We start from the raw sequence: 23,049 nt of genomic DNA on the forward strand, positions 1-23,049 counted from the left end.
AACGGGGAATCAAAACATTTTGTTTTGATTCGCAACCTAAGTCGCCTTCTCAGTGGTTTCACCAAACACGCGCATCAGGCATTTTACTGTCGTCGGTGTTTAAAACGAAGCGCGTCAATTCGTACCCACGAAGAACACGTGCGTGAGTGTAATGTTCATGATCCACAACGTGTGATTATGCCACACGACGAACCTATTTTAAGATTCAAAAACTTCGGATGGAATCAAATGGTATTTATTTTTCTTTGTTTAGCTATTTATATAATTATTGGTGTGTGTGTACAATTATTATTCCTTTACAGGTTCCATATATTATCGTTGCGTACTTTGAGTCCTTACTTTCAAAAGTCTCAACATGTTTGCCTGACACGTCACTATCATCGACAACGACCTTGGCTTTGCATAAAACATGTGGATTTTCATATGTTATCATCGGTCCCACAGGTTAGATGAAAATTCGATAAACATACTTCGATTTATCTACACATAATTTATTTTCAGGGAATCACGTAAACATGAGACAAATAGAGGTGATGATGGAGTCATCAAATTTCTAAAAATGCTCTTGGACGAATCAGACGTTATAGGTGAAAAATTGAAAGTGAACATCCCGATGCAACTAACACCAGATGAGGAGGCGGCGTTCCAAGCATCCACTTGTTGCTACGTTTGCGAAGAACCATACACAGAACGATCTGTGAAAACACGTGATCACGACCACTATACAGGCGCATATAGGGGGAGCGCATGTCAAGCATGTAACCTCAAGTTAAAAGCGCCTAAATTTATCCCAGTCGTCATGCACAATCTTAGCAGGTATTTTTTTTAATTCTCTGTTGTTATTTGTGTGATTGGTTTCTCTATATACAACAATTTCCATCCATAGATATGACGCGCATCTTATAATGCAACATATCGCCATTATTAAAGAAAAGAAGATTGACTGTATCGCATCCAATAGCGAGACCTATATTTCATTCTCCCTCGGTAGTCTTCGATTCATCGACAGCATTCGTTTCCTTCCCGCATCCCTCGAAACCTTAGTTTCCAACGTAGCGAAAGGGGGACAAACTAAATTCCCCTTGTTGAACTCCGTTTTCAACCCAACTGAGGAGTCATTTCTGGTTCGAAAGGGGGTGTATCCATACTCGTACATGGATTCAGAGGAGCGTTTCCTTGAGAAACAACTACCCACAATAGACTGTTTCCACAACGATTTAACAGACGAACCCCTGAGCCAAGACGACTACACTCACGCAGAAAACGTGTGGCGAGCATTCAATATTCAAAATTTAGGTAGATATATATTTTGTTAGAGAAGATTACATAAAATAACTAAACCATATCTTTACAGGGGAGTATCACAACTTGTACGTCTTGTCTGACACCCTACTTTTGGCCGATGTCTTTCAGAACTTCAGGAAAATGTGCATGACGTACTATCACCTTGACCCAGCTCACTCCTATACCGGTCCCGGTTACGGTTACGCTTGGCAAGCGGCTCTACACATGACAAAGGTGCGGTTAGATCTACTTTTGGACGAAGATATGCACCTCTTTATTGAAAAGGGAATTCGAGGGGGAGTTTCAATGATAAGTCACCGACTTGCAGAAGCCAATAATACATATCTAGATGGATATGATAAATCGAAACCAGAAGGATACATATGTTATCTGGGTATGTATTTTAATCAAACTAATATTGGAGATAGCGACTAACGTATCATATCAACAGATTGCAATAATCTCTACGGGACGGTCATGTGCGACGCATTACCAATGAAAAAATTCCGATGGGTTCATCCCACGGAGGATTCCGAACGTGACGTTTTAGAGTGTACGGATACAGCACCAGAGGGATATATAGTAGAAGTGGATTTAGAATACCCCGAATCACTCCACAGTGAACATAACTGTTATCCGCTGGCTCCGGAATCGATGACGATAAAACCTCAGATGCTCTCGGAATATTCCAAGAACCAGATGACATCCTTGAATATAAAAAATAAGGAATCTTTACCAAAATTAGTCCCGAATCTATTCAACAAGGAGAGATACGTGGTGCATTGTCGTAATTTGAAGTATTACGTATCGAAAGGGTTAAAAATCACCAAACTCCACCGGATCTTAAAGTTTGAGCAAGGTGCTTGGCTAAAGGAGTACATCGATTTTAACACTGAAAAAAGGAAATTGGCTACAGACGACTTCGAGAAGGATCTTTTCAAACTAATGAACAACGCAGTATTTGGTAAGCAATTAATAAATAATAACAATAATAAGTAGACTAATAAAAATATATTTTTTTCCCTTGTTTTTCAGGAAAAAACCATGGAAAACCTGAGAAATCGACAGGATTTCAAGCTAGTAACCACTCGGGAAAAGTCGGTAAAAAAGGCCAGTTCTCCCGCCTTTGAAAAATTCACGGTTTTTCACAATGAACTGGTTGGGATTCATTCGACGAAGAAGAAGTTGGTGTTGAACCGACCGATATATACAGGGTTCTTCATCTTGGACTTCTCAAAGTTATTGATGTACCGATTTCATTACGGTGAAATTCGGACACAATACGGGGATAGAGCGAAACTCCTTTTCACCGATACTGGTATGTCTTACATATGTTATTTGTGTCCGATGTTTTATATGTTATTTGTTTCCATGCTAACAAACCGTTTATTTACAGACAGTCTCACATATCACATTGAGACTAAAGATCTCTACGCGGACTTCGCCACTCGGGCTGAACTGTACGAATTCTCAGGCTATCCACGTGACCATCCACTTCACAGTGACGTGAACAAGAAAAGACTGGGGAAGTTTAAAGATAAATTGGACGGCACCCCGATCATGGAGTTTTGCGGGCTTAGACCCAAAATGTATAGCATTTTGTCGGCCAAAGGGGAAAAGAAGACGTGCAAGGGAGTATGCACGCGCATTACCGCGAGTGTCTTTTAAATCGTGAGCTGACCACCGCGGAGATGGTTAGAATCGTTAGTGAGAAGCACATTGTTAAAACTATAAGACAAACTAAACTCTGTCTCAATCCCTGCGACGATAAACGTTATATTTGGTTTATTTATATGGTGTTTCAACACTCGCCCATGGGCATAAAAATACAAAATAAAAAGAAAAAATTATGACATTTATTGAGTAATTCTTATACATATATTCAGAAATCATATTATCATTAACATTTTTATTTTTAGAAAATCGTTTTATTATATCAAACATTTTAACTCCCCTACATCTATACAACGAGAAATAGACACAATACCCACCACAAGTTTGACTTAATTCACCCTGTAGTTGGCGTGAATTAAACGTAACAGTTAGGCTGTTTCGCTCTACAAAATCATTAAATTTAAATAAATCCGGAGGATTTCCATAGCTTTCAAAGAATTCAGTATTATTTTTCCTCGAAATGTATATAACCGTCCAATGTTCGCCTGTCCCTTTAGACGTATCAGTGTTCACAATATATAGAGATGGGAATGTTTTAACAGTTAGTGGTAGTTTATCCGCCGGAAATATTCCCCGGAACAAATTCCTAGTGTATGGGTCGCGCCTTAATATTTTGTCAAGTTGTCGAGAGTCCATTATGAGCTTTGATCAAATAAAACGGCTCGGTTTTTGTCAATTTCAATCAAAGATTGGAATTCGGAATAGTAAACGACGGCAATTGTAGCCGGTAGCGCTTGGGCAAATATTAACTCCAATCGGACACTACCGTTCTTTATTAAGTTGAAACTTTCAGTCGAACTACCATTCAGATCGGGGGTCAAGTCGAATACGAAAAGAGCATTACCATTGGCGAACTCGTCACGGTCAATGAAATTACCCTCGTCGATATTCCATTGTCCGGTTTGAAGAAAGAGATTGGCGTACGATCTCATACATAGGTTATCCTTAAAGTTGGGGTTTAAGGGTTTATGGGGTACGCTAACCCCATCAATGGATAAGGTGATTTGAGTCATTGCTTCACTTTTAAAATTAAAAGGCGACATTTTATAATCACCCAAAAACGCGTTCTGGTCTACAAATCCAATTACAACTTTATTCGGTTGTTGACCGCTAAATAAATTGTCTTTGACTGCTTTCTTACTTCCTTGAGATATGGAAAACGTATTACATTCCGTTCGTGTTATGGGGTATTTCATCGTGGCCAATTCCAGGGTTTTGGCGTGTGATATCATAATCTCGAGGGTTAGTTTAACTCTTCTTATGAATAACGAAGCGTGTTTAAATATAACTTTCGCTTTAATCCCATCCGCGTGTAAGCAGAATTCGTTGGGACTTTTGATAAATTTAAAATTCACATCGACCAAGTTAGGGATGAAGCGATTTTGCTGGCATATATCGGCGTGTACGACACCAATCAAGTCTATAACCCGATTTTGGGCGAATTTACTCCGTTTCAAAAACCCTTCATTTTCGATAAAGTCGTCAAAATGTCCCGCCGTATCTTTGTAGAATAGTGCCCCGGTCAAAAAACTCTTTTTCGCTGGACCACCAAATGTCAATAGCGTTTGAATCATGCTCTTGAATGCGTATTGTTGAGGACATGATGTAACTGATCTATCATTCAATGATACGTGTAGTTCACTAAAAAGACTGGAGAGTAATAGGCTTTCGGGCCCAACTTTATCCGCCTGAGTAATTAAATCACCATTCGCATCGTACACAGCGGCTTTAGGTAGAGACCCATCAGCTTTAACCACTTTTACTTATAAATGCAGGAGCGTGTTTTTTAAGTCCATGTATGACTCGGAGTTCTCGGTGACGGAAAATATAATAGCCTGATTTTCATCTACGTTGGAGGTAGAGTTATACTCCACCCATTGACTTCCTATTATCCCAGTTTGGGTATAGGGTACGTGAAAAACATTTAGTTCCGAGCTGACGCTGTTCATAGAGTTTGGGTGTGCGAGCGACATTATGAAAATATATCCGGGTGTAAAGATAACGACCTTCTCTTCTTCTTAGTTCGAACAGAACTGATGATAGGTGACACTTTGCGTTTCCTTTTACGTCCGTTTCCAGTTAGCTTGGTCACTTCTTCGGCCGCCCTTCTCAATGTTTCCTTACCCGCTTCTTTACCCCTAGTTCTCAATGCTTGTTTAATGGGTACACCGCTTGTATAATCCGTCGCAATTTTCGCGCCATTGTTTAAAAACTTTCGACCTAGGAACGTGGCACCCCTTTTAAGTAATGGCATGGCTGATCTGAACGCCGAGGAGATAATTGACCCCAGACCATAACCACGTTGCACGGCCAAACCTCTATATACTGGGATGGATCCATGTCCAATTTGATTTAGATAATAATCCTCATAATCCTTAACAGAAACGTGACCCGTATTATATGGAGACATGCTTACACTTTGACAATCACGTCATAAATGGGGCGGAGATTGAATTCAACGTAGTTCTTATAACAAGTGCCAAGTTCTTCTAGGTCTGAAATGTAGAGTGACGTGAACTTTCCCACGTTCGAACTTAACCGGTTCACCCATTTCACTCATAATGTTAATTTCAATTGTCTGGAACTTGTTTTTCGCTATGGGCATATAATGAGGTTTAGCAAATTCTTTTTCCACCGTGTCTCCATCCTTCCCGTTGATACTTATAATTCTTAAGAGAGGGACGTCAGAGTCTCCCACTGATCGAGACTGAATTATATCAGAGTATACGAATAAGGAATGCATTCCAGCATCCATATCGCAACTGAATGGGGCTGTCATGGAAGTGACCACGGTAACGTCTTTCTTTGGTTTCCTAGTGAACCCCAATATAACGGCAATTTCGCTTGGGATATAAAGTTGGTTCGTCCCTTTTAACTCAACCATCACCCGTCGATTTGGTTTGTTGTATGAAAACTCAACCCTAGATTTTATTTTTTCAGTAGCATCAGCATCGTCGAGTGACAATATTTCGAGTAATTCCTCTACAGAACCGTAATATCCGGGAGGTATAACTATGGCTATATCCCGGTTTTCATTCACTCCTTTAATTATCTCTTCAGATTCACCTAAGCCGGAACCTTCCTCTGGGAATTCATCCATTGCATCCGAAACAACACCACCTACGAACGAATTATCCCAAATGCGAACTATGCACTCCCTTTTTACATTATTCCATGTTCTGGGATAGCTTATTTCAGCCAGAGCAACCTCGTGAGATCCCTCTAGTGTTATAGATTCTGGTAGATACGTTCTGAACTTGCTTATAGTATTTCCTTTGAAATATTGCGTTGACGAATCAGAGGGTAGTGTGATGTAGAAACTCATTTTACGTCGATTTCTTGCACCCAGGAATCAAATTCGGAACTATACCCTCTCCACCGTACGAGAAGTTCCTTAGTACCGTCAGGTTTTTTACGTTTTCGTAATACTTTTTCAATTTTAAATTTACAGTTTTCTAGGTTCTTGCCAACTTTCTGTATTTCCTCTTTGTAGAACACACCGGAAATGAGATCGGAGTTCAAATCCTTTAGTTTATATACGGGTGGATCTCTCGGGATTCGTTCTGTTACTTTGAATAGTTCTTCGGTATAATTGGCCAAATACCCTTTTTCAAACGTTCTTTTATTTTTGCTTATTCTAACTAAATCATCAATTTCAAAGGGGTATGAAACTGGCGGCGAAAAGTTTACTTTTCCGTACAAATTAAACCAGATTTGTTTCGAATTTTCCTCTGTCACTTCAGTGGGTTTGCATTTAATTGATTTGTGGTAGTTGTTATTATACGATTCCAATAAGTCGGGTAATACGTCAATGTATTTGTAGGTGTCGTTCTGTGTAAAATAGCGGTACATTCACTCCTTCAAGGTTCGATTAAATCGTTCAACTATACTACATTTCACTTCCGAGTGTGTGGCGAAAAACTTGATATCAAAACGTTTCAATTCACTTTGCAATTCTTTATTTAGAAATTCATTCCCATGATCCGACTGAACAATCTTGGGTTTTCTACCAGACTCTAAAACGGATATAAACGCCGCAACCATCGTAGGTCCTTTCTTGTCTTTAATAGCGACGGCGAAAGCAAATTTACTGAATACGTCAATACAGCACAGTAGAAATCTATATCCATCATTATGACGCTTAATGTTTTGCATGTCTGCCAGATCAAGTTGCCATTGTTCATATATACCGTACACAATAGTCTTGTTCCTTCTGAAGTTGTGCCTCGCGGATTTGTGCAGCGTATACGTATCTTGACGTTGTAGGAACTCAATAACATCATTTAAGGAAACGTTAATCCCCTTTTCCCTCGCAGCCCTATATAGTCCTTGTACACCTCCAAAGCTCCCCGGATCTTTTTCATTGAAGTATATTTCTTCTAGTTTATCCATTAGTCGTGCAGTTTAAGGTTTTTAGAGTATACCAATAAGCGAAATCAGATAACTCGATAATTATAATAAGAAATAATATAATAATAATAATAAGAAATAATATAATAATATCAAACTTTGGGATTATTTAAAAATGAAACGGACAGGGAGGCTAGAAGTCCTGTGGGAGAAGGATCGTTACATCCTTCCATGATAACGTGTAAGTAATTTGTGAAAGAAATGAAACGTGATATTGATATATATTCTTTTTATTTTAAGTTTATCCAAGTGTGGAGACAATTACCATAGTGGGAATCCGGGGTTGGGGATAATAATCAATTTTCGGTAAATCGCTTTTAGATACATCGAGATAGGTATTTGGTACAACACTCGTATAGTCTCCAAAGGCGAATTTGTTTCTCACGATAGTTTTTGGTACATTTTCTTTTATTAACATTTCGTAAAACTGATTTATTCCAACGACAGTGTGTTTCGGTTTACTTTTATAACCTTTAACAGATTCGTGTAAAATATCCATAATATTCGACCCGACGATTGGTTGTCCCCTGTATATAAGTTCTTCGTTGGGGGACCAATTAATCTTGGAGTTGATATCAATCCACTTGTATAAGGCAATGGCTGGTTTGAGGTGTGAATCTGGTATTGTCATGGCTATTTCAGAATACCAATCTTTCTTTTTCAGTTGTTTAACAGGTTTCTTCTTTTTTCTTTTGTTAATAGCACTCGTTAGTAAATGATTGTACATGTTAACTTTTTGCGTCTGGTTCAATTTGTTGTCTACCAAAACAGTCTTCGTATCCAAATTTTCACCAAGTTCTACTTTTGGTTGTGAGTTTAATCGGCGGTAAACCTCTTCAGGTACCAAAATCATCTTTCTAGCAATTTTTAATTGCTCTGCTTATAGCTGCACCAGCAGCAGTGCTAACAAGTGATAAGAGGGGGGCTAACAAAAGAGGTAAAAAATCACCTTTTTGAATAAGGATCTTTTTTCGTTTTGCTACGGTGCTTTGTTTAGATAACTTCCTTAACATTAGACAGTGCTTCTTCAATCGTTTCTTCTGGTCATCTGATAACTTCACGTTACCGCGTAAGACATTTATACAACATTCCACTATGGCCTTGATAGAGTCATTACTAGCGTGTTTGATAGCGTATTTTCTCTGACACGCATTACAAGTAGTCAGATACTTTAAGAAATGTTGATGCGTATGCACTCTTTTCATTTTGGAATATAGACTGCAGCTTCTTCGCCCGGTATGAGTCCCGTCCGTAGTCTATGATCATCTGACGTCGTTGGCTTTAAATCAACCCATAAATACCCAAAATCTCTAGCAATTGCCTGATGGAACGCGTCGATAACGTATTTTCTATTAGTGCGACAAATCTGTTTGGCTATAGCCGATTTATCTCGAGGAGATTTGAATATTATCAAGTAGTGGGCGTTTAAATTTAATGTTCTAATTTCCTTCCCGGGGTAATATAAATTTTGCATCAAAATAAAAACAGAGGTGTTTTTATGGTGCGAACCCCGTATGATCAAATTAGTTACATCCTTGTTATTAGATATTTCACAAAGTAAATCATCAAGTATAACAAAATTCTTGACATTGGGGTCTAATATATTCACATTTAATATACCTTCGTGAAATTCTACAGAAGGCGTGTGATCTAATACCGAATTAAATAATTTCGGTTGATATTCAGTGTAACACCATATTATCCTATCCGGAGAGGGTGATATACATATATCTTTATACTTTATAAGGTTAGCTACAAAGTATGATTTTCCCGATTGTGTCGCCCCGGCTATGAGACCATTAAATGGGTGTTGTAAGCTGAAGTCCATTTTAATGAATGAATCACTTTTTAAGAATCAAGTTGTTTTTTATTCACAAATAATCGTTGGCATTACATACGATTTGACCAATCATAGATTTAAAAAATTCGTCACTTAAAAAAGTGCTTAGGGTAAATATCTTATAAATTTCAACATAATCAAGATTACTTATCGCGGTGTCAAAGTTCATTGAAACACGCATTTCCCACCCATTCAAACAATCGTGTTGAGTTTGAGAGGGGTGATCAATACTACATCCGTAACAACATTTACGGATGTTTGATTTCAATTGTTCTACAATACAATTTTTTAATAACACACGTACTCGACTCGCCTCGTTAAGAAATGTGACTACGTCTTTATACGTATCCATTAACGTCTTGGCAAGGTAGTGTCCAACGGCGAATCCCTTCTTTGTTGGGAAGAACTTGCCGTACATAGCACCTGTTCCGGGGTATAGTTCCCTGATGTCTGTAATCTTACGGTCTCGATATGTTCGCAACTCCACACGCTTCGTTTCGGAACCGGTAAAGAACCATGATGTCTCCGGAGCGTCGTCGGTTTCGAAGAACTTGAATATTTCATCCCTCCTGTTGTATAGCTCGTGGAAATCGGACTGGTGAAGTATGAGTCCCGTAGAACTTTCTTTGAACCCTAGTCGTACGTCTAACTTCGGGGTAACCTCAATTACTTTCTCATCTGATAGGGGAAATAGCACTACGGCAGACATTCTGTCGAATGGAAAAAAAACTAGGGTTTACTTTCAAACTTTAACTTTAAAAAACACCAAGTCCACAAAAACTATACTTACATTGTACTTGTTGGATGGTCCTTCCTTCCTCGTCGGACTTTAGAGAGATTGTGATGATGGTTTAACTCAGGGTCCTGGCTATTTATACTATTTAATATGGTCACCATCCTAGCTTTGACTGTACATTAATGGTGGTTACGAAGTGGGTTTTTTCGGAAAGGTTATTCTCGAACAATCTACAACTTTGACTGTACATTTTACGTCATGGCCTTAAACAACGTTAACCTGGGTTTTATGGGGTATTTTAAATTTTCTGGAATGATCTAGAATAATCGGTAGAGCTGGGTTTTTACTGGGATTCTTTATTTTCCCCCCAACGTCATCTGGAGTTTCATACCCCCTTAACCATTTGATTAATACAGGAGAAATTAATGGTTCAAATTTTGATCTAATTAACATATTAAAATACTGTTTATTCCTTAAATCATAATTCAACCTATCTTCATACTCCAATGTATTTACTTCTACATCCGAGAAACGAACACGCTTCATTGACGTGTCAATCAAAAACACCCCTTGCAGGTTTGAGAGAGGGGTGCGTCAATCAAAAACGCCCCCCCTTACAGGTCTGAGATAGGGGTGAGTCAATCAAAAGGTTTACGTTTTCCCACCCGCCATTTTGTATCCACCCCCACCCCTTCCGTACGCTCCTCCATACACTGTGCTCCACGCTGCCTTCCATGGTACTGTGCTCCAAGCTCCACACTCCTCGCTCCACGCTCCACCCTGCCTTCCACTGTATGTTTTGGGACCGGCACGAAGACCCTACTATTGGTTCTCGGGAAAAACAGAAATATTCCCTTTTTAGGTTCGGGACGTTATTATTATTAAGGTAAACTTGGACCTCATAAGGTGACCTTAATCGTTTATTATCAGGAGGTCGATAATAGATATCAACTTCATTACCTCCTGGCTGAACTGTCGCCCTCTTACATACCTCTCGTCGCCATGAGGTTAACGGTAATAGTTAGTATAGGGCGCTGTCGGTTAGCTGTGGCATAGGGGCAAGCCACCACCCCTCTATGCATTGTAAAGGCGTTAGATAAGTGGCAATAAGTCGCAAGATGACTTGGTCCAATTAGCTAGCTGAACATTTTTGAACATTTTATCCCAATTTAAAAGGTTCTAGATAAATATCGGGTAAAGTAGCCCTATTTAAACGAGGAGTTCTCATAGACTCCGATAACGTGGTCGAAGAACTATCAGACGCACGTAGGGATTGGGATTGCGATGGAGGAATCTTTTTAGGGGTTGATATTTCCTCCGAAAGAGTAGAAATCGGTTCAGGAGGTACTATTTCCTCCGAAAAACCAGAAGAAGGACAATGGTGCAACGCCGGTTCCGATTGTTCAGAAGACGTTGATTTGTGTTCCGGCGTTAAAATTTCTTCTGTAAAACTGGAAGTTGATGTGTGTAGCTCTGGTTCCTCAACTGATTTTTCATGATCAGACGGGAAAGCCTCCCCTGCCGCAGAAGGCGGACTATCCGTAGATGGATGATTGAGCTGGAAAGCTCTCATATCATGATAGGTATGGAGTAGGAGAGGAGGGTCTTCTAAAAGGGCCATGCCCGGTTCACTATCGGAATCCGTTGGTTGATGAGCATCATCTGGAATAGCAGGAGGGATCTGTTGATCCGCTGCTTGATCTTCTAGAGTACTTGATGTCGAGGTTTGAAGGACATCTGGGATAGCAGGAATAATCGGTTGATTGAGTTCCTGACCGTCCTGGGGTGACGGTGATGTAGAAGATGAGGATGATTCAGATGACGCGGTTGAGGAAGTCTCCGTAAGAGGGTGGGCCGCGGTACCACCGTTCGTTGAGGGACTAGACTCAGGATCATCTGCAATGTTCGATTGAGAAGTGGGGGCAATTTCGGCATTGTCGAAGACAGCTACATTGGTCCAATAGAGTTTTAAGTGTTCTAAATTAACCTTTTCTACATTCTGCCCTGAGTTAGCGTCCTCTAACTCATAAACTACGGGAGAATGCTTAGCTATGATTTTAAAGGGACCTGCCCATTTAGGACTGAGCTTTTTCATAAGCTGACCTGTCGTACTTGATAAAGGATGTGTTTCCATCCATACTAGGGTTCCTACCTCAAACTCAAGAGGGTCATGGCGGAGGTCATAGTATTTTTTCTGGTGTGCTTTAGCTAACTTAGACAATTCATTACTGAATGCTAATTATTCCTTAAGAACCTTCAAAGCCTTATCACGACTGGGGTCATCAGGGTCCTGAAGGGGTTCTTCCATATCTAAATCCCAGGGGAGACGTGGCTCCCGCCCTAACTTTAAAAAGAAAGGGGATCTGCCCGTGGTTTCATGGGGTGCGGAATTGATAGCAAATTGAAGATGGTCAAGGGATTCATCCCATCTATCATGGTGATTCCCGACATAGGATGATATTAACTCGCCTATTACTCTATTTACTCTTTCGGTGGGAGTAGCTTTCGGTGCTCCCCACCTAGTAATAATAGACTTGAAAGCCTGCACACAGGTCTTAGCTGTAATAGTTTTAAGTGGTATCATTTCCACGAATTTAGTCATATAATCAACAAAGACTATTAAATATTTAAAGTGGTGTCTACTCTGAGGGAAAGGTCCCATAATATCGACACTGATTTGGTCACAGGGACTTGTTATTTCTGAGGGTTGCATTAGCCCTGGCTTTTTTCTATTCCTAGCCTTAAATTGTTGGCATAAAGTGCATCCTCTAACATAGTCTTGGACATCACTAACTATAGTAGGCCACCAATATCTATAAGTCACTTTACTAAGGGTCTTATCTTTGCCCCTGTGAGCTGATAAAGGGTGGTCGTGTAATAACCTCATGGCTTCTAGCCTTAAACGAGGAGGTAAGTAAACTATTTCAGGATAGTTCCAGTAAGGTCTTCTATAAAGTAGATCATTTCGTAATTAGAAAACTTTATGCCTAACGGGGTTAGATCCTTGCAAGGAATTAATAATGGGGGAAGGAAATGGGTCTTTCCTTTGAGATTTTCTTACGTCTTCCAACGTAAAGACTGAATATAGGGCTCTAGGACCTGGGGGACGTACTCGACCTTCAACAGTGTCACTAGAGGAAGTTGTTGAACTACTACTGGTAGTATTTGTACTTGTGCTACTACTAGTAGGATCCAAATGACTAGTAGGATTGGAAGTAGAGGAACTAAGATTGATACTTAAGACATTTATCGGAGCTCTCGATAAAGCGTCTGCTACTACGTTCTCTACTCCTTTCTTATGTTTGATAGTAAAGTCAAATGTTTGTAGGTACATAGCCCATTTAACTAAACGAGAATTTGCTTCCCTGGTATTAAATAACCATTGTAGAGCCTGATGGTCGGTCAGGACAGTGAATTTACGACCTTCTAAAAATGGCCTAAACTTCTTAACCGCCCAACAGATGGCTAAACACTCTTTCTCGCTAGTGGAGTACCTCGTTTCTGCAACTTTAAGTCCTGTACTAGCATAAGCTATAGGGACTTCTACATTATCTTGTATTTGGGACAGAAGGGCACCTAAACCTGCATCACTAGCATCAGTAGTTAAAATGCACGGGGAATCCCTTCTAAAGGAAGCTAAAGGATGGGCTTTACATATTTCTTCCTTGATCTTTTCGAACGCCTTTTGCTGTTCGAGACCCCAAATAAATTTTTGATCCTTCCTTTTGAGTTTATTAATGGGTGCTACTATTTGAGAGTAGTGATTAATAAAACGGTTATGCCAACCTGCCATACCTAAAAATCTCTTAACTTCCTTAACGTTTTTAGGAGGAGGGAATTTCTGAATGGCTTCTATTTTTGAAGGATCTATATGCACCCCTTTTTCATTTACAATGTGACCAAATATGGTAGCTTCTTTTTGGGCGAACCGACACTTCTTCAACTAAAGATGAGACCCGCTTCCTTTACTCTATTTAATACGTACTCTAAACACGTTAAGTGCTGATCCCAATCTTCGCTAAGCGAGATTAAATCATCTAAATAGTTTATTAATTGGAAGTAATCGGCATCTCTAAAGATCTCGTCGATTAAGCGCTGAAAAGAGCTAGGGGCGTTACACAGCCCAAAAGGAAGTACATTAAACTCGTACTTTCCCATATGAGTCACGAAAGCAGTTTTTCCCTACTTTTTGGGTGCATTTCCACCTGCCAATACCCTGATTTAAGGTCAAGGGTTGTAATAAACTTGGGTTTTCCAACCCTAGCTAGCATATCCTCTATATAAGGCAAAGGATAAGGGTCTTTGATGGTAACGCTGTTTAGTTTTCTGTGATCAATACAAAACCTGTAGGGTTTACCCCGTTTTGTTTGATCAACTAAAATTACGGGCGAAGCCCAAGGAGATACGGAGGGTCTAATGATCCCGTCATCTAACATTTCCCTAACATGTTGTTCTATTATTTTCCTTTTCTGGTCATTAACACGATAAGGTTGAGATTTTATGGGCGGACTATTACCAGTATGAATCTCATGGAAGATTAGTCCTGTTCTTCCTACTTTATCAGAAAACAACTCAGGGAATTTTAATAAAAGGGTTTCTAATTGATGACGTTGTTCATCAGAAATAGGGGCTGCGGAAACTGCGTCCCTAATGTTATCTACAATCTCCTTATCTATAGGATCCTTTTCAGATGGAGTTGAAAAAAGGATCTTTAAGTTACCCACTAAACATAGTGATGATTCAAAATCTAATTTCACCCTGTTTTCCTCAAGAAAATCTTGACCCAATATAAAGTCACAATGGAGGGAAGGAACTATGTAAAATCTAAATTTAAATGGTTTCTCACTTTTATTTGACTTGAGAGTAAACTCTAATTCGTGAGAACCTTTGGTAAATGTATACCGGCCATCGCCCCAAACTACACAGTCTAATTGTTCATTTTCAGGTAATTCTGAAGAATTTCTATGTTTTCAAATTTTCTGCCACTGATCTAGACTAACAAAAGAGGCATCGACCCCACTATCTAATTTAGCGTGAACTGTCGCGTGTTCAAAAGTAACGGGAATGGTAACCCTTTTATAAACTGAACCCTTCCTGACGGATTCGATCCGCCGGGGGAACGCGACACGCTTTTTGTTAGGGGAATATATTGGGCACCGGGAGAGGGACCACGAGGGACCTCTCCCGTCTGGGCTTTCCCCGACTTGCTAATCTTTTTGTTTGGACAGTCGGGTGCAAGATGACCTGGTTCCTGGCATTTAAAACATGTTATAACACGTGTAGCTGGGTAGGATAAAGCTAATTGATCGTGGAAGCCAAGGCCTAGCACCACGTGGGGGGCGGATATACCGACAATGATAAACAAATATTTCTACGGGACTTGACCAAGGCTTAAGGCCTAGTCTTATCGGTCGGGTCCCTGTTCGGGCGCCATTTATGTAACCCTCGGTACGAATTAACTAAAATAAAAGGGGGATTCTCCCGAGGGCCATAAAAATGAATAAAGACAACTTACTTTAATTATCCAAAAATAGAAGAAATAATTCTTCTAACTTTTATTGAAGTAAATAACTAAGGGATAACGATCCCCTAACCAACTTGGTTAACATTAACTTGCCCCGTCTTAAGAGACTTTTAATCAAAAAGAGAGAACTATTCTCGTCGATCGTCAACATAAGAACTGATAACTAAACTCTAACTTATTCTATATTACAACTGTGGAAGGGGGAGTGGCTTGTGACATGGAGGCTAGATATGCCCTGCCAGAACCAAGGAGTGGAAACTCCAATGATTCTGGCAGCCATGTTACAGTATTCTCAATAAAATCTTTCTAGTGCGGTTTGATAAACTTAATGATAGTTTCGACAAAGCATTTTCAACGGTTATTTTCAGTTACAATTTTTTATAAACAAACATGATAATTTGTAGATTAAATTATAAGCATTAGTATTCGCAACAAAATCGTTCTATTAACGTCTGATTACTCAAATAACCCTTAATAATAACTTGGACCAGGCAGTTTGTAAGGTTCTTTTCACATACAATTTTTGACAAACCAAAATTATTATATGAAGTTTAAATTTGCCTGTAAGCGTTCTTAATAATTTATTTAATTATCTGTTGATTTTAACTTATAATAAGTGTAGTCAATTACTTACCATGACTTATCTTAATTGTTTCTTAAATAAATAAAATACGTTGACGTTGCAAAGCCACATAAGTATGGTTCTAAATGCTATTAATAAATTTAAATCTAATTCCGCGCGCGAAAAAGGGCGGAAAGGCACCCAGCCAGCCTGCCAGCAAGGGTCAGGCCAATAGTTTTGCAACTCGAAGCGCAAAAGCAAAAACACAAATAATCTCATATGAATTTCAAGTATAATTTTTTTCCACTTGTTGATAAATAATATCCAATGGCAAAATTGTAAATTCAGTATTCAATCCACAATATATTTAGGTCTAATGGTCCAAATGTAATGAAACTTTAATGAGAGATGTGCTACTATCTATTCGAGGGGGCAGACACTTACGAACTCAGGTGTACAAGACGTGTATGACTCACGTGAACTCAAGGGAACTCAATTGAACTCAGGCAACTCTCGCAAACTCAATCGAACTCAGGCGAACTCATGTAAACTCTCTGTACAGTTATAGGCTTAAATTAGGAGAACTCCTGAGAACTCCCGTAAACTCTAGGGAACTCCCGTAAACTCTAGGGAACTCCCGTAAACTCTAGGGAACTCCCGAAAACTCTAGTTAACTCCCGAAAACTCTAGTTAACTCCCGAAAACTCTAGGGAACTCCCGAAAAACTCATTAGGGAGACCAACTTCTTGGAGGTTGCAATGCTGATAAACTTTCATTTGAATCAATAAAGCATAGGATATGACTATCCTACCACCTTCCGTAAAAGCTAATGTTAATTTTGGCCTCTGTTATGTTCGAGCTAGGGTAGATCAAACTAAGTAGGCCTAGTGCTTAAAATATACTGAATTTGCTGACTGATTATCGCAATTTGCTGCGCATCATATCCATTTCAATTTGTTGAGTCTGAAGAGTGATTTTAACCTGTCACATAGTAACCAGAGAACTCGTTTTACATTGATTGATAACTTGGTGTTTTGGTAGTTCGGTTCAGTTTAGTTCTTTGATGTAACAGCCTCCTTTCAGTTTCCCGCCCAAAATCCTTGATTCGCGTGTTTACTTTATACCCGAATTCTTTGAAGGGACTGCTATAGCCACAGCCCACTCGATCACGCTTTGGCTTTAAGCTCTCTAGAAGTCTGTCCAATTGGCCTCAAAACGCGTATCACGCATTTTAAGCCATAAATCAGAGGAATCGCGTTTTTTGACCAAAATTCCGAAAAAATTTGTTTGAAATCTCTTGAATTTTAATGAGATTTGCAAAATAAGGTTTCTTATGTTCGTGAAAAGTTACAAAGTTTTTTTTACAAGGGAAAAAACAACCTATGTATCAGTGCGACTCTTAAATAATCATAATGAGTTTACAAGAAATAGAGGTATGAAAACTTACTCATTATTTATTGTTCTTCATTTCAAACGCCGCGCTGATTATATAAGGCGAAGTGACAATGGCCTATGTTAGTACCTATTTTTCGAGTTGATTTCGCTAAGACAATCTGATTAGGTTAAGGCCTATAATGTTAATTTTTTACTCCACTAATGTATTTACATTCGGAAACGTTTCACCGTATTTTACTAAGGCAAGCTCTTTGAAATTAATTTTAAGGTTCCTTTTTTGCCTTTTGTAACTGAAACAAGTAGAAAATAATGCAGCTAAAAACTCAGCTAAAACAGTAATGTAGATAATAGTATGAACTGCTTACAGATCCTTGCCGAAAACCTTTTTGAGTTACTTCGAATTAACAGAAATTTTAGTAAATATTTTTCGGCACGTCTTTGGATCTAGTAACCGTCGAAGAATTTTTAGCTACAAATTCGATTTTATTTCATCATTCAAAGAATATTTTATAACATTCTCATGTTTAAATTAAATTTTGTATTAAGTTAAGCTACACGGAAAGAGTCATATTTTTTATACTAGTCCTATATTCTAACCAACAGTATGCTCAAAACAGTATTTATTAATTCTTAATTTAGGTTTTAATGATATGGATTGGACTGAAAGTTCAATTTTACATTTTAAGGAGTTATTTTAAAATCAGCTTTTTAAATATAATTAAATTAGCATTTCCCTTTCATATCAGCCCACTTTTGCGCGTCGTAATTGTAAAACACAAAGTTTTCAAATGATTTATCTAATTTCAGTTGCATTGTTTGCTAATGTCTCAGTTATTAAAGAATCCACTCTTTTCGGCTTGAATTTGTAATGCTTTTTAATAATTAGTGTATGAAATTGTACAACAGCACACGCCTTCATTTTGGAGTCAAATTCAAGAAGAAACCGGCCTTATCCTACCGCCAGATTTAAAAAAACTGTTAATTGCTTGTGGATACGATAGTGCTATGTCCTTAGAACAATTAGTAACCTTACCAGGCGAGGAAGATAAAATAAGTGATCTCGAAACTTTCATTAGGAATGACATGTATGACCTTTTAGATGTAGTTAACATTCCAATGGAAGAGAAAAAGCAATATTTCGGTATATATGCCATTAATCCAAAAAAATTTAAATTCGTTCCTGGACATAGAGATATAATCGTTGCGGTCAATAAATATGAGATCAAGAAAACCGTCGCCCATTTTGGTATGACTACTACTCTAACAAAGAATGATTCAAGCAAAAACCAAGAAACTAGGTTAGCGACTGCGTTTAAAGTAGGCCTAACGCAACCGTAAGCTCAGGGAAAAGAAAACTAGACTAGATGGTAGGTGATGTGAATCCATGTTTAGTTATTTGAATATACAGGACAATAAATAGACATTTATGTCGACAGTCTATTAACTTTGTGACGACTCTTGTTTGCTCTTAAATAGTTTCCTCTCTTTCAAACAGGTACAGCAGAACAGAAAGAAAGAGAAGAGCTTTAGAGAGAGTCTGGGATGAGAGTCAAAGGCGTATTACCTCGTACTACTCATTTTTAAATCAGATTGATGTAATATATAACCAAAATGAAGATTTAAACAAAGCACTCGTTTCGTTGACGACTGGAAAAATTAATTCCAACACACCCACTTCAGTTTTCCTAAAACTTATTATGGAGACAGCTGATATTAGCGCTACTCGAACAAATGAAGCGAAAAGGTACGACTCTTCTCTGAAACTCTTTGCATCTTACCTTCGAATCGTCGGCGGCCCCTTAGCATATGAAACATTGGCGACTAATTTGAAACTTCCAAACTGTAGGACAGTTGAAAGATTAATATATTCTCGGAACACTTTAGCTGAAGGGGAACTAGCGGTTGAAAAGTTTCTAAAATATCTCGAAGATAATGATTTACCAAAGATTTTGTGGTTAAGCGAGGATGGAACTAGGATAAAATCTGGAGTACAATACTCTGAATCAACCAATACTCTTGTGGGTTTTGTAGCTCCTATTAAAGACACTACAGGCTTACCAACCAAGAATTTCTTTTTGGCGCGATCCGCCAAAGAGATTGAAAAACATTTTGAAACTCAGACCCGTGCAAACATAACTTACGCGGCTATGCTTCAACCCTTACGAGATAAAGCTCCACCTATTTGCATTTCTCTTTTCGGCACCGACAATTGGTTTGATGCTCAATCGGTTTTAAGAAGATGGAACTACATACAGCGTTCGTTTCAAGAAAAGGGTGTGAAAATACTTGTTGTGTCAACTGATGGTGATAGCCGTTGTCTACGTGCTATGCTTGTTGTAACTAATATAGGCAGCAAGGCTGGAAATAAAGATTCTACGATCCCAAAGCACTGGAGAAGCTGGTATTACACAGATATCAATGAGTCTTCAGATTTAATCTGCATACAAGACCCAATCCATATGGGGACTAAAGCTAGAAATAGGCTAACTAAGCCATCCGTGGTGCTACCTTTGGGAAATAAACTTGCATGTATAACCCATCTCAAAACACTCCAGAAGAGCGTCTCTAAGGAAAAACACTGTCTTTGTGTTCAAGATTTGGATGGATCTGACCGAATGAACTTCAGATCAGTCGAAAAAATTTGTTCTACTCATGTACGTGAAAATCTCCAAAAACATGTGCCAAAGTGTGAAGGAACATTGGCTTACCTTTCTCTCATGACAAACATGATCGAAGCTTTCTTGGATAAAGATCTCAAACCTTTAGAAAAACTAGCTAAAATATGGTACGCCACTTTCTTCGCTCGCATGTGGAAGACTTGGGTCAAAAACCATCCCGAATATACCCTAGAAGCTAATTTCCTCACATCAAATCTCTATTCCTGCATTGAATTAAACGCGCACGGAATGGTCAACGTAATCAGAATACTAAGAGATTTTGGACGTTGTGAAAATTTTTTACCTTGGCTATTTTCAAGTCAGGCTTGTGAAGAATTTTTCCGAGCTGTTAGATCACTGACAACAACGTTTTCTACCGTTGTTAGTTTTACAATGTTAGATCTCCTTCACAGACTCAGGCGCATTGAGCTACAAAACGAAATAGCTTGTAAATTATCAGGCGATTTTGTTTTTGCTCAAAATAAAAGAGCCGAAAGGAAAAAGCTAAACAGTGGTTACATACTGATCTGGAAATTAAAAGGGAAGTAGAATTTTCATTGGTTTGGGCCAAAAGAGAAGCTAAAAATGTAGGAATTATTTGCAAAACTAAATTCCCACCTATGGATTTCCAACCCTTATGCACCAAATCTTCGGAAGCAGACACCTTATATACGCAAAATGACATAGAAGATCACGACATCGAAAATTTGATCCAAGAACCATCCGAGAAAACACGCCTACCTATTGATGATGTCTTTAACGTAGACCCTTCTTTAAAGCATGATTACCACACTCTCTCATCGGTTTCTGGTAATAATTAACTTCAGAAGAAAATAGGGGAAGTGGGTAGCCGTAGCCTTGAGCCATAAAAGTCGTCCAGTGATTCTCACTTACAATGGTCGATTCCCCTACCACCCTTAAAATTTGAATCTGGCCAATCGGCGCGAAGCATAAAATAGTACCAGATTTCATTGCGAACGCCACCATGTAGCGAACTGTGGAACTAACTTGTGTAGTCTGCTTATATTTCTGCTGTGCTTCAGTTTGAGTTAGGGTTACGTCAGGCAACGGGTTAATGCGGATATTGGTTTAATTAAGGACGAAAATTCGGTTATTTAATAAAATGAATGTCGTTAAGAGTACGCAGTGTGATTTAACGTACAAGGAAACTACCGAAAACTCAGGCTGTGTTGAAAGGAAAAGTAAGATCTACCCAAACCAATCCCAATGTTAAAAATCAAACTACAACAACTTGGATACAACTTTATTACTTTGAACTCTTCCCTATCACAGTTTAAAACTTCGGACAAGTTAATTTTTTCCCTGGAACTTAGAAATACCATTGTATTTAAAAATAAAGACATATTTTAAGATAAGTTATGAATTTAGTACTTACCACTCGATTCCAGGTTCTGCCATTCTGCCTGAGTGCCTCACTGCCTCTAGCAGACGCCTCTAGTCAGTTGGAAGGCGTAGGACCGTACTGTCCACAGAATCACGTCACTCGTGTGTTAATGCGCGTAAAAATCCTATCTCTCTTCACCCCCACGTGGAGGGAAATGGCGCGAAAAATCCGTAAACGGGACGCCTCGCGAAGTTGCCCAAGCTACCCACTTCCCCTATTTTCTTCTGTTAACTTTCATTCTCATCTCTCAGATCAAGAGATTTGTCGTGATATGAATAATGTTTATCTCAATCCAGGTGAATTGAACCTTCACGACTACAGTTCAAACAATACTAAACCATTGACAGAGACATGTCCATTCATCCGTGTTTTGGACGCAACCGGTAAACACTTTGTCATAAGAAAATCAACACTGTGCTGGCTTTTGAGCGATGAAAAATGTACATTAGTTGCGGCTCACGGTTTCTATGACATCAAAAATTATTTGTATTACCTTCCAGACCCCATTATTGAAGAAAATAAACTTCGCCTTGAAATAAAAATTCATTCTGCCATGTCACACTTTTTATAAAATAAACATAATAAAAGAACAAGAACCGAAAAAATCTTTAGAGTTTATTTTCTATATTCTTTATTAACCAACATTAGGCTAAGATTACTTGCGAAGTTTTAGCAATTTTCGCGAACTCGTGAAAACTCTCGCGAACTCGTGGGAACTCTCTCGAACGCCTTGGAATTCCCGAGAACTCGATGAAAACCTCTCTGACTCGCGAGAACTCTATCGAACTCGCGCTCACTCTAAAACAAACGCCCGGCAACTCTAGCGAACTCGCGAGAAACTCCTGCGAACTCGGGGCAACTCGAAGGAAATTCAAGTCCACTCTTGCAAACTCACACAAACTCCTGCAATTATGAACTCAGGTGTATACCAAAAAGTGATATGTCATGTCTATCCCCTCGGCATAAACCGAGAAGCCAGAGTTCAAACGTGTTTAAACAGTCTCTAAATGTTTTCTCTTTTTCGATCATTATTTCAGTGGGTAGAAGGGGTAAAGTTAGCGCATGCGCATTTCGATAGTTTGGATCATTCCAAACCGTCATCTTGTTTTTCTCCCATTTTAAGTCTATGGGTGAAGAAGTGGTTGGTTTTCAAAGCCGTTTTTCTTATTTTGAAGATGGTTTGCTGAAGTTTCCCTTACAAAAATGTTCTTAAGAATTCCAAAGGCCATTCTTTGGAACCCTATGGAGCCCTTGGGATCATTTTCTAAAGGAACAATTCAAAAAGACTTTCTTTGGAATTGCCTAAAGAAGTCTTGAGACAAATGTCCAAAGAATGTCTTGAGATTATTTTCCAAAGAATGTCTTGAGATTATTTTCCAAAGAAATTCTTTAGGAATTCTAGAGATAAATTTCCAAAGAAGGTATAAGGTTTATTTTCCAAAGAAACTCTTTAGGAATTCTAGAGATTAATTTCCAAAGAAGGTATAACGAATATTTTCCAAAGAAATTCTTTAGGAATTGTAGAGGTAAATTTCCAAAGAATGTATAAGGTTTATTTTCCA

General features: G+C 38.7%; 2 protein-coding genes across 2 annotated transcripts; one reads left to right on the forward strand and one right to left on the reverse strand.

Moving 5' to 3' along the window:
- Positions 1 to 559: 559 nt before the first annotated feature.
- Positions 560 to 2,952, forward strand: LOC149676363 (uncharacterized). Its single transcript, XM_089838674.1, has 6 exons — positions 560 to 816; positions 887 to 1,296; positions 1,355 to 1,678; positions 1,736 to 2,241; positions 2,320 to 2,602; positions 2,681 to 2,952. The coding sequence occupies exons 1-6, from the start codon at positions 560 to 562 to the stop codon at positions 2,950 to 2,952; spliced, it is 2,052 nt and encodes a 683-aa protein (XP_089694800.1).
- Positions 2,953 to 3,593: 641 nt separating this feature from the next.
- On the reverse strand, positions 3,594 to 4,931 carry LOC149676364 (uncharacterized protein F54H12.2-like). The gene is made up of 2 exons (XM_089838675.1): positions 4,809 to 4,931; positions 3,594 to 4,646 (listed from the first exon to the last, which is right to left on the reverse strand). Exons 1-2 carry the CDS (start codon positions 4,929 to 4,931, stop codon positions 3,594 to 3,596), a joined length of 1,176 nt encoding a protein of 391 aa, XP_089694801.1.
- Positions 4,932 to 23,049: the final 18,118 nt, after the last annotated feature.

The sequence above is a fragment of the Phalangium opilio genome, unplaced genomic scaffold, assembly GCF_054372755.1.
Source record: "Phalangium opilio isolate 3A_F unplaced genomic scaffold, DU_Popi_V2 ptg000046l_1, whole genome shotgun sequence".
NCBI lineage: Eukaryota > Metazoa > Arthropoda > Arachnida > Opiliones > Phalangiidae > Phalangium > Phalangium opilio.

Excerpts from the sequence above, each read along its gene's own strand:
- LOC149676364 (XM_089838675.1), bottom strand. The coding sequence starts at position 4,931 with ATGTCGCTCGCACACCCAAACTCTATGAACAGCGTCAGCTCGGAACTA. Across the intron at positions 4,647-4,808 it reads AGTATAACTCTACCTCCAAC|GCGGATAAAGTTGGGCCCGA; the intron begins GTAGATGAAAAT and ends TTAATTACTCAG.
- LOC149676363 (XM_089838674.1), top strand. The coding sequence starts at position 560 with ATGCTCTTGGACGAATCAGACGTTATAGGTGAAAAATTGAAAGTGAAC. Across the intron at positions 2,242-2,319 it reads TCAAACTAATGAACAACGCA|GAAAAAACCATGGAAAACCT; the intron begins GTATTTGGTAAG and ends CTTGTTTTTCAG. Across the intron at positions 2,603-2,680 it reads ACTCCTTTTCACCGATACTG|ACAGTCTCACATATCACATT; the intron begins GTATGTCTTACA and ends GTTTATTTACAG.